This window comes from Sminthopsis crassicaudata, chromosome 2 (assembly GCF_048593235.1).
Source record: "Sminthopsis crassicaudata isolate SCR6 chromosome 2, ASM4859323v1, whole genome shotgun sequence".
In the NCBI taxonomy this organism is placed as follows: domain Eukaryota; kingdom Metazoa; phylum Chordata; class Mammalia; order Dasyuromorphia; family Dasyuridae; genus Sminthopsis; species Sminthopsis crassicaudata.
In genome coordinates, this window is record NC_133618.1 from 137,114,396 (window position 1) to 137,127,037 (window position 12,642).

The 12,642-nt window shown below is 32.8% G+C and overlaps 1 protein-coding gene across 3 annotated transcripts in view; it reads left to right on the forward strand.

The window, feature by feature from the left end:
- Window positions 1-12,642, forward strand: part of POLB (DNA polymerase beta) — a 27,768-nt gene continuing 15,126 nt past the window's right edge. For all 3 annotated transcript variants that reach the window (XR_012486006.1, XM_074287361.1, XM_074287362.1), the window contains exons 1-7: window positions 1-259; window positions 1,138-1,195; window positions 3,093-3,159; window positions 4,742-4,816; window positions 5,493-5,551; window positions 7,149-7,198; window positions 11,069-11,120. Coding sequence is in view for 2 of the 3 variants with exons in the window: in XM_074287361.1 (XP_074143462.1) it covers window positions 199-259; window positions 1,138-1,195; window positions 3,093-3,159; window positions 4,742-4,816; window positions 5,493-5,551; window positions 7,149-7,198; window positions 11,069-11,120 (422 nt within the window). In the remaining variant the exon portion in view is untranslated. The remainder of the gene's footprint in view (window positions 260-1,137; window positions 1,196-3,092; window positions 3,160-4,741; window positions 4,817-5,492; window positions 5,552-7,148; window positions 7,199-11,068; window positions 11,121-12,642) is intronic.

Here is a 12,642-nt window from a genome sequence, read left to right on the forward strand (position 1 = left end):
AACCCTAGTCTCCGTCTGTCAGAGCGTACGGGTCGCCATTGTTACCTCTTCTGATTGCCGGGCTCTCTAGGAGCGGAGGCACGGCTCCTTGTCGGAGGGCAGCCCTCACTTGCCCTCAGCGAGTTCTCCACCGCCCCGCCCGGCGTTCGTAGACCAAGGCGGGGAAGGTCCCGAGCTGGGACTCCAGCCCATTCCGCCATGAGCAAACGGAAGGCGCCGCAAGAGACTCTCAACGCAGGCATCACCGACTTCTTGACGGGTCAGACACTGGGCGCCGAACTGCCCCCTCTCCCTGTTCCCACCCCTCCCCCCAGGCGCAACTTGCATCCTCTCCCCCCACCCCGAAGGGCCCCCTGCTGATACCAACCAGATCCGACGGGGGTTCTCGGAAAAGCCAATCGCTCTGATCCTGTCATAAGCATCATGTCAATTAACCTCGTTACGTTTGGAGGGCCGAGGCCTAGATCCCTGAGCAAGGGGCTCTACCTGCCCCTGCCTGACTAGTCACCTCACCTGTCAAACCGGAATGATGTCACCCGCAGGCGCTGCTGCCCTCGGCGGGAGCGCTGTGGAGAAAGCGCCTTGTTACTTGTAAAGTGTTTTTAGAAGTTCGGACCCGGGGTGTGGAGTCAGGAGCTGAGTTCAAGTTCTGGTGTCTGAATGATAGTAATGACATTTATATGGCTCTTTAACATTTGCAAAGCACTTTACAAATAATATCTAATTTCATCCGCGTTGCAACTGTAGCAAGTTTATTTATTATCCCTGTTTTAAGGATGAGAAAAATGAAGCAGAGGTTTAGGGATCTGACCAGAGGCTGGATTTGAATTCAGGTTTTCCTGACTCTGTATCCTCTAGCTGTTTACCTTACTAACCTCAACTTCCTTAACCTGTATACCATTGGAAGGATACTTACCTACCTCCATGGGTGGGATAAATGCTTTGCAAACATGAAGCACTTTATAAATGTTTCAAGGCCACCCGTTTGGCCTGGTTCTGTCCTGCCCCAGACAGCAGTGGATATGAGTCACTGGGTGCAGGACAGGCATTTTTGCCCAGTCCTGGAACAAGAGGTCCACTTGCCACAGATTGCCTGTTAAGCATTCAAGCTCATATATTTCTTCTTGCTTTTTTCAGAGCTTGCAAATTATGAGAGGAATGTGAATCGGGCGATCCATAAGTACAACGCTTACAGGTAGGGTGGTTTTTGGTCATAATTGGTGTCGCAGAATGCACAATTTTGTCATGTAAACTAGGAATCTAAGAGACCAGAATTGAATATGATTGGACTGTCTTCAAGAAAATTATTTCTGGTCAACTTTTCTTGGATAAACTTGGCCAGAACCTTTTAGGATTTTCAAGAGACGTGATCTTAGGTAGGATAGATGTTAGTAATGATGAAAACACAATCAAAAGCTTCTAGTTTTAAGATTTTTTTAGTCTACTTTATTGGGTTTTTTTGTTTTGAAAAGGTAGAATTGTAAATAGATTTTTATAGATTGGCTATACATATTAAGTACTATCCAATATCTTGGTAGGACCTGAGAGAGAAAGAAAGATAAATATGACATCTTTCCTGACCCTTAAGAATCTAATAGAACAGGAATTCATATACAAAGATAGATATGATACAAACTTGATATATATAATATAATATTGATTTAGATATGTTATGAACTTGATAGATCTTTGACCTCCCATCAGCAATGTAGATAATATAACAAGTATCTTCATTCTTGTGCATGTTCTGCAGGTCTTTCACAAGGGACCAAACAGTGTATTTTCTTTGAATCTCTTGATTCTTTGTCAGTTCCACTGGAGCCCATAAATCTTTAACACCCTCAAAATTGTATATCTCCAACATGGACTTGATTTAATACTGAGAGGCTTAGAGCACGTCTTAATCCAACAGTAAAAAAGCCATCCAGAGTTTTTGAGCAATGATATAATGTGATCTGATCTATGTATTAGGAGGGATTACATTGACAGCTGTATATAGGATTTGAAAAGGAGAGAGAGACAAATGGGGTTATTAACCTAGACAAAAATAGAGATAAGGGCGTACAAAAATTTGATTGCTATAAGAATGAGAAAGACAGAAAAGACAAAGTGTAAAATTAATACCTTGTGACAATCTTAAAAACAAATTTTGGTCTGTGGATGTAATGGAATATATTATACCATAAGAAATGACAAGGAATTAGTGGCTAGAAAGCTGGTCTTAGAGGTAGAAAAATCTGGGTTTAGAAGTGCTACTTCTGGAATACACTAAGCAACCCTGTGAATCATTTAATTTCTCAATGATGAAACATTTAATTAAATTAGCTTCCAAACAGTTGTTGATTTATATTGGTGGAGGGAGTTTCTTCAATGGGAGTTCCCTACAGTAGCAATGAAATTATAGGCCTGGGCCAAAAAAAAAAAGAAAAAAAGGAAATGACAGACACAGAGAAATAAAGGGATAATATATGAATTAATACATGCTGAAAAAAATCAAATCAGAATAGCATATAAATTGTCTGTAGTTAGATTAGAAAAGGTAAAACTATATATAGAATTTAAAAGCCAACAGAAAAGTAAACTTGACTTTTTTATTGTCTTATTAAAATTAATGTTCTTTTTTTAAAAATTGAAAATGGCCTTTTTCTTTCATGTTTTTATTTTTGTGTTTTCATTAATAGTAATTTAGATTAAAGCTTAGAATACATTTTTAAAAGCATCGTTGGTGTTATTAATCTTTATAAATAAATTCATAGAGTAAGGCCATAGCAGTGTCATCTCCAAACTTGAAGATGATCGAAGTACTTCCACAAACATACATGGCAATGAAAGTTCAATAAATGGTTGGTACATCATATCTGAGAATCATAAAAGTTCTGTTTTAAGGAAGAAAAGATTATTTTGGTGGAAATTGAGGTGTTTGAATATTGCCTAATTAAAAAAAAAAAAGGTTAAAATCTGATTTTGTTGGGGTTTTTTTTTTTGTTTGTTGTGGATTGTTTTTTTTTTAAATTTTTTTGTTTTTTTTTTAAAATTTTTATTTAATTAATTAATTATTATTATTATTATTATTATTATTTTTTTTTTTAAAGAAAAGCAGCCTCTGTGATAGCCAAGTATCCAAGCAAAATAAAGAGTGGAGCAGAAGCAAAGAAACTGGTAAGATTTATAACCAATTAAAATGAAGAAATATCCTAATTTGCATCATATCCAGATATTAAACTAAAGATTATTCATTTTCTTGGAATGACTTTAACATATCATCCAGCTTGTTGAAGCAGCTAAAATCCAAAGATTAATTTTAAAGATTTTTTTTTTTTTTTAAATAAATAAAAACATTTAAATGCTTTCCAAAAATCACTTATGGAATAGATAGTAATATAGTTCAGGAATCAGCAAGGTATCTGTTTTTGTATGGCCCATGAGCTAAAAATGGTTTTAACATTTTTAAATACAGTACATTTTTTTAATGTAAAAATATTCTCAGTTCATGGATCATACAGAAATAGTTGTCACCTATCATAACACATAGAGTACTAAATATCAAGTCAAAAAGACTTTCAAATTCTACTTCTAACATTTTCTAACATATCTATGACTTTCAAATTCTACTTCTAACATTTTCTAAGATATCTATGCTACTGTGAACTTAATTTCCTGAGTCTTTGTCCTCATCTTTTGTAGTACTTGTGTTACCTTGTAATACTTGTAGTATCTGTGTAACATGATTGTTATAACCATGGTTGTGCAGCAGCATAAGGCAGTCAGGTCATATGGCTAGTAAGTGTCAGGTATCTGACCTGAATTTGAACTCAGGTTTTCCTGACTCCAGAGCTAGTACTCTATCTATTATTCCACCTAATTGCTTCATATTTCTCATTTCTTATGGCACAGTGATACTATGTTTAACTTTTATAACACATTTATTTAGCTATTTTCTTTGTTTCCAGTAATTTGATACTCTTATTAAGGATATTATGTGTTCATGGAATTTTTTTCTGTCTTTGACTGCCTTGTGATTTAATTCCCATAATAGTTTTATGGGGTCAAAAGGTGTACACAGTTTAGTTCCAAATTGTTTCCCAGAATGATAGACCATTTCACAGCTCTAGAAGGTACATTGGTGTGCCTTTTGTTCTTTGGGGCATTTTTTTTTTTCGTATGCTGACACTTTGCATTTCTTCTGAAAATTGATTGTTCATGTCCTTCTTCACTTATTCTTTATGGAAAAAACTCCTATTAAGCATGAGATGAGTATATTTTTAGTGAAAAAGGGAAAAATCTGTATTATCCTGCTACTAAAAACCAAAGTTCTTGAATTTTTTTTCCATATTACTTTTTTTTTTTTATTTTTAGCCTCTCCTTTTTTTTTTTTTTTTTTTTGTTGTTGTTGTTGTTTTTAACAGTAACTTGAACTTAACCTCCAGTGAACTTAAGAAGTTGATTTAATATTTTAATTCAGGAGATCTGTTTTCTCCATTTTCAATAATTATGGGTTTTGATGCATATTTCAATATCCCTCAGAGGAGATGTTTTTAGTTGGGGCAGCATTTTGCCTATTCTTTATTCAAGACCTTTTCAGTGATGGTGACTTATTTTCTTTTTTTTCTTTTTATTTTACTTTAGTAGAAGTCTACTTGTGTAGACTTTAAAGGTTGCATATTTTACTTATGTATGCATTGCCTAACACATAATACATGCTTAATAAATACTTATTGACTAATCTTTGTCTTCAATTTAGGATGGAGTAGGAGCAAAAATTGCTGAGAAGATTGATGAGTTTTTAGCTACTGGAAAATTACGTAAACTGGAAAAGGTAATCTTCATTTAATTTGCTTAAATTTTTTATACTTTTATTATGTATTCAGAATTGTAATGTCTTATAAAAATATTAATAAGATTACTAAAAGAAAGAGAGATATTATTGCTAATGAAATCCATTAATAACATTCTTTAAAAATGTTTGTCATTCTAATAAGATATTCACTTTTTACTCTGTTTTAAGAGATGGCTTCATCTGCTATGATCAAATGATTTCAAATGTTCTCATTGGCACTCCATAGGACAGAGTATAAGAATATATGCCCTAAGTGAAGAATTGTTTACCTCAAATAGTTTTGCAACTTTATTTCAGTCTTACAAAAATCAGTAGCTTTGTCTCTTCTGATTCTTTATGTATGAATCTTTTTTATAGATTTGGATAAATTGGAGATAGGAAGTCTTCAGGAGGTTCTGTAACTGGCTCTGCCAATTTAGGAAGTTCCTTTTATTATCCATTATACTTGAATGTTTTCTCTCTGCAGATCCCAAAATGTCACTTGAAATGGCTATGCATATCTGTTGATTGACTGATGATTTGGATAAATATAACATAGGAATGCCCATTTTATCTTTTCAGCATGAAATATTACATAATTTATTAATTAATGAAAGGTAATATTTCATAAGGTAACTCAAATTCACATCTTTTTTTTTTTTTTTTTTTTTTGCAGATTAGGCAGGATGATACAAGTTCTTCCATCAATTTCCTGACACGAGTTAGTGGTATTGGGTAAGATACATGTAAAATCATAGTTTGTTTTGTTTAATTTATTTAAAGAAAAGTTTTTCATTAATTTTATCAAAGTAAGCCACTTTGACACTGAACAAAGTAAAATATAGCAATGAAATATAACATAGGAATGCCCATTTTATCTTTTCAGCATGAAATATTCTTCCAGATTCAAAAGACAAAGCTTTAAGTACTTTCACTAGACATATTGCTACATTATGTGTTTACCTGTTTTCGGTAGGATACATTTGCTGTACAGACACTGATTATGTTCACCTTTTCTTGATGACTACCCTAGAGTGACAGGTACCTCATATTCTAGGAACTGGCACTATAGGAGACAGAAAAGAACATTGGATGGAGGAATTTGAAGGCCTGGATTCAAATCCAAATTTTAGTTTTAAATGACTCTGGAAAGTTGCTTAGTTTCTCTAATCCTCAATTTTCTCATCTTTTAAATAAATTTATAATGAGCAGAACTGGATGATTTCTACATTCCCTTCTAGCTCTAAATCTGTGAATCTGGGACTATCTAGTCTAAGAGTTCTTAACTTGTAGTCTGTGAACTTTTTTTTTTTTTTTTTTAGCATGTCAATAACTTTCAGTATCATTGGTTCCCTTTGTTTTATTATTTATCATTCAGTTTCTTATTTTTGGCATTTAAAAACATTCTTCTGAGATGAGGTCGGTAGGCTTCACAAGGTTGCCAAAGGAATCCATGGTTGGAGGGGGAAAAAGTTAAGAAATCCTGTCAATTTATAGATGAGAAAAATGAAGTTCAGAGAGATACAGTGATATGCACAAGATCATATAACTAGTGCACTGGGACTAGAATCCATTTTGTACTTTTTGTATAATCACTGTCTTGCTATTTTGAATTTGAATTAAGAATATAGTGATTGTGCTTTTATGAACTATTCAAATGTAAGACATTGTCTTCAACTCCAATAAATGACCCCAGACTATTACACACTCATAATTCTCATGACTACTTTATTATTTTCCATTTTTCCTCTTTACTTACCTTCTGCTATTTCCTGAATTCAGCATGCTATCTTCTGCCTTTATTCATACCAGTATTTTGTAAACCTGAAATATACTCCCTATTTAGCCATGCCTTTTAGAGTCTTTATCTTTCTTCAAAGCTTCTTGTATGCCACATCTTCCTATAAGCCCTCCTTGATCCTCTTCCAACTCTTTGACATTTTAGTGAAATCTCCTTCCCCTTTATAACTTTGATTTTTCCTTGCCCATTCACTCCTTACTTTGTATTATATTTATTTGCATACACATTGTATTTCCGCCCCCCCCCAAAAAAAAAAAAAAGTAAACTCTCTGAGGACAAGTACTATATTACACATTCTTATCCCTCAAGCATAGACTGATAGCTGATCCAACATGGACCTTCTTCAGTTTCAGAATTGATGACTATGTTACTTATGATAGAAGTTAGAGTAAACAGTAAGTTATTGTAACTCTTTAACTTAAATAGCAACTCTTAAAAATTGTTTATGAAGATATATAACTGTATAGCATTCTGTTTCAAAGACATAGTTTTCATTTTTTATGTGTAGTTTATTGTTTCCTTTCTTTGCAGTCCATCAGCTGCAAGGAAGCTTGTAGATGAAGGAATTAAAACATTGGAAGGTGAGTGTAAACTATTAGTTGTCATTTGTAAGCTAAATTTTAAAAAAATTATTTCTCTTTATTTCATTAAATATTTCCTAATTACATGTGAAAAAATTTTAATCATTTTTTTAAAATGTGTGTGCCAAATACTCTCCTTAAACTTCAATTTACTTTGAGATTTCATAAATTATTCTGTAGATAGCATTTTCCATCTTGTGGCTTCAGGAATTATATTGGATTGTTGTCTTAATCTGAATAGTAAACCGAATTTGTTCTTAGGAAAGGCCATTAGTATTACATAGAATGTGAAAAACCTATGTATGCACAAATGATAGATGTGGCTATAGCTCTACTACCAAAATCTAAGATGTAGTATTCATATATATTTAGATACGTATAAGCTTATAACTCACAGGAAAGAAACTAATTTGGCAGTAAAATTTACTGGCCAATATAGTTTCTGATCATATATTTCTTAAATTTAAGACTGGGGGAAAATGCTTTTTTTTCTTTTAATAAAGGAAAATGGAATATTTTATAATATTTTTGTGCTAGTTTTAAGTTTGTAAGTTGCCTTTTTTCTTTGTATAATATTTTCAGGATTATTAAGTCTTTACAAGTAAGAGAATTAAGGTATGTCAGTGGAGAAGGCTTTAAAAAAGACATCGTTATTGGAGAAATTGCTGATTCTTGGGAACAATCCCAGATTTGTTAATAGCAAAAGAATGTGCTTAGAAACCAGAAACTAAATCAATTTTAAAACTTTATTTAAATCTCATGTAGAAAGCCACAAAATATAATGTAATCCTTTTCGAACTTTTCAAGGGTGTGATTTACGTTTGACAATAACACCCAATTATATTCAACAACAACTTTTAACTCACTGATTTGGAACTTAACAACTGTTTATGTCCATGTTTTGGTTTTTAACTATTCAAAAACTGACTAGCCCAATATGCATGCCCCTAGGAGATCTAAGAGAGAATATAGTTATGAGAAATTATCCAAACCCTAAAAAGTATTCAGTAATTTAAAACTAAGTAAAAGTAATTAAGACACATGGAACATTTAGAAACAATATTGTCATTGATAGCTGAACTATGTAAAACTGATTTTAGAAATTCAGTGCTACAGACATTTAGAAGAGGAGAGCAATCTCTTTGAGCTGGAGTTTTCCAGAAAAGGGGGGGTGTCTTTTTTAAAAAATATATATTAGATATATACAGGTATAGGGAAAATATTTTAATATGGGAATAGCATGAACAAAGTTGTGAAGATAAGACCACTGTTTGTGACTTTAAAGTTAGAGGGGGCAAGGCCAGATTACTAAGACTTTTGAATACTAACTCTGGATTGGATGATTCAGAAGAACCATTATAGGTCTTAGAGAGGCAGCTCCATAGTTCAGTGGACAGAAGGCTGAGCCTGCAAAATTAGGAGGAACTTGAGTTCCAAAAGGTCTGACATTTAATGGCTGGAAAACCTAGGGGCAAGTCACTTAACCTCTCTGCTTTGGATAAAAGTAGATATTTCAATGAATAGAATGCTAGAGTCAAGAAGACCTGAATTCACATCTAGCCTCAGACACTAGCTGTGTGGCTTTAGGCAAATCACTTAATCTCTGTTTTAATCCACTGAAGAAGAACATAGCAAACTACTGCAGTTCTTTGTTAAAAACAAACAAACAAACAAGAAAATTGTGGTCATGAACAGTTGGACATAACTGGACAATATAGATTCTAGTGCAGTAAAATAGCATGATAAAAGTGATATTTTAGCAATATTAATCTAAACAGATAAATGTTGGGTATTTTGGAGAGGAAAGAGAAATAAATATGCTTGAGGCTATCAATTATCTAGAGAAAAGTGAGAGAAACTTGGTCAAGAGAGATGGTATTGATAATAGATCCTCAGTTAATAAATAGTCAAAGGATGTGAACAGGCAGTTCTCAAAAGAACAAATTCAAGTTATCAGTGGCCAGAAGAATAATTAGAAATGTAATATAAAGCAAATCCATAGATTCTATCTCAACTTAGATTGGCAGAGATGACCCCAAAAATGGTAATGACAAATCAAAAACATGTACATTAAAACATTGTTAATAAAACTGAATTACTTCAGCTATTCTGGAAAGCAATTTAGAATTGTACCCTCAGAGCCATCAAACTGCATATTCCTTGATGCAGCAATTCTACACTAGTGCTATACCTTAAAGAGATCCAAAAAAAGGACAAGACCCTATTGTACAGAAATATTTAAAGCAGTTCTTTTTATTGTGGCAAATAACTGGAAACTAAACATATGTCCATCAATTGAATATTAGCTGAACAAATACTACTGTGGCACAAGAAATGATGAAAAAGAAGAGTTTAGAGAACCTTAATGACACTTGTATGAACTAATGAAAAGTGAAGTTAGTAGAACCAGGAAAATAATCTCTAAAATCACAACATTATAAAGACAAATAACTCTGAAACACTTAAGCACTGATCAGTGCCATAACCAAATACAAATCCAATGGATTGATGAGGAAGTAGGCTACCTACTTTCTGATAAAAGGGTAACGAATTCAATATGCAAAGTAATAGAAACATTTTTAGACATAGTCTATATAGGAATTTATTTTGTTCTATTTTTTTAGTTATAAGAATTTGGTTTTTCTTGAAGAAAATATGTGTTGTGAATTTTTTTTTAAGTTGAAGAAAGAAGTAATGGGGATAGGAGAAGAAAAATCTATTTCAGAAAGTATTTTAATGGAAGGAATGACATAGCTTAGTGACAGAATGAATATAGTTGGCCAAGAAAGGAAAGAGTCGAGGTGACTCCAAGGTTTTTGGCTTGAGAAGAATGTACAATTCACCGAAAGAAATGAGAAAGTTGAAAAGGGGAATAATTGTGAGAGAAAGGTAACGAGCTTTGTTTGAAGTTTCTTTAATGAAGGGACTTAAGACACCCAAGTAGAGATTCCTAATGATCATTTTAAAATATTATCTGCTGTACAGATCAGGTCAGGATGGGAAATGTAATTTTGGGAATTACCAACATACAGGTGAAAATTGGTACAGTATAATAGAAAAAGTAACTGGACTTTGAGTCAGAAGATGTAGGGATTAATTCTGTTACTTATGGTTATAAACAAATCATTTAACTTTTTAAGTCTCTCTATTATAAAATGTGAATAATATTAATTACTCTATAAGGTTGTTCTGGAGAAAGTGATTTGTAAACTTTTAAAGGCTTTAGATAGTTGTGTGCTGTAAAGTCAAAATAAATGAAATCGCTGAAGAAGAGAAGGTAAAGAAGAGTAGAGAACCTTGAAAGAAATCCATAATTAGATATTTGGATAAGAATCCACAGTGTTGTTCTATATTCTATTCTGAGGAATTAGTCTAATAGTTTGCTAATTTCTTGAAATTGTTACACATTTCTTTCGGTGAATTGTACATTCTTCTCAAGCCAAAAACCTTGGAGTCACCTCGACTCTTTCCTTTCTTGGCCAACTATATTCATTCTGTCACTAAGCTATGTCATTCCTTCCATTAAAATACTTTCTGAAATAGATTTTTCTTCTCTTATCCCCATTACTTCTTTCTTCAACTTAAAAAAAAAATTCACAACACATATTTTCTTCAAGAAAAACCAAATTCTTATAACTAAATAAATAGAACAAAACAAATCCATCATAAGTACAGCATTTTGAGATAGTATGGTTATGAAATGTCTTATTTTTAATCCCATCAAAATATTTTTATATTTCTTTTTTTAAATAAGTTTTTGAAAGATCATTTCAGTGAACTAATATTTTGATTAATTCTTATTTAAACCAAGGTGATTTTTCTAAAGTGTTAAGTTTTGCTTTTCAATTTTTTTTCCTGTTTCCTACATAGATCTTAGGAAAAATGAAAGCAAATTGAACCATCATCAGCGAATTGGGCTGAGGTGAGACATCTTTTTTTGACACTTGAAATTTGAAGGTTAATTCCAAAATTGTGAGATTTCAGTAATTAGTTGAACTCCATAATTTTTTATTGCACAAATGCCCATTATTACTATATTCTGCTACATACATTTCAGTGTTTTCATAGATTTAGCTATTTATACAAATGGATATAAACATATACTTATACATTTAGAAAGACTCATTTTTAAACCAATGTAAGTACTCTTTATACCCACACAAATTACAACCCTTTCATGTTAGTGAATCTCCCTGAATTTAGACTGGTCCTAGCCTGACAGTTTTTGCCACATTGACACTTGAAGCCTTTCTAACTTGTTAAGATATTCCAAAGCTTGCACTTTATTGGGGTAACCTTCAAGAACCCACAGTCACTTCCATGTCTTGTTGAGTCACTAAAGAAAGGCTTTAGGATGTATGTGTGTGTGTGTTTGCATGTGTATGTTCAAGTATACATACATATACACACGTACATGTTTGGTTATATGTATATACCCATAAGTGTGTATGTGTGTGTCTACATACATAAATATTCTCTCAAATATGTATTCTCCTTTACTAAAATCCTTCTCTGGTATCTTATCATGGCATTGATATTACTTTGGTTCTAAAATGCTATTCTTTGATTAATACTACCAAACTGAAAAGACATTCACTTTTGGTCTCAATGATAAAATTGTAAATTTGTTATTCAAGACTCAGCTTGAGTTTATAGAGAGTCTTATCATTTACTTTACTGCATAATAATTTCATAGTAATCATGAGTATGACTACTTACAAAATTGTAAAAGATCTGTTTTCTGGATCAGTGGGCTACCAACCCACCTAAACAAATAACATCTTAAAAAGCTTTGTGTGTGTGGAGTGGTGATTATGTACACATACATACATACACAGGTTGGTTGACAAAGCATAAAGTGAAATGAAAAGTTTGATAGCAATGTGGGAAGGAAATAAGTTCTAGTTACTCAAATATTAAGTGTATTGAACAATTACAGCTCACATCTATACAGGTCTTTACATTTCATAGAACACTTTCCTTAAAGCTATCTTAGGAGGTGCCTCATACAAGTCTTATCATGTCCAGAAGCTTTGTGAAGTTAAAGGCCTTTTCTAATTACATCACTAGTAAGTAGTAGAGGCAGAAATTGAAGCTCAAATTCAGATTCCAAGTTCAATGCATCACTGTCTTGGAAAATTACCAGTAATTTCTTCTCTCCTAAGGCCTGTCCTTCTTGGTCTTTCTGCATCTTTTAACCTTTGACTACCTAATTCTCTTAGACATTTTTTCCTCTGTTGGCTTCTTTGACACATTGACTTCTAGTTTTCTTCTTAACTAATCAGTTATCAAGGCCTTCCAAGTCTACCTACTTCACAAGATTGTTATAAAGGGAACAGAAACTTAAATCAGTGTATAAATTTTAATTGTTCTTATCGTCAGCATTAGTGACTAAATTTTTCTTGGTTCTACATGCTTCTAGAAAGGTTTAATTTTATGTTAAT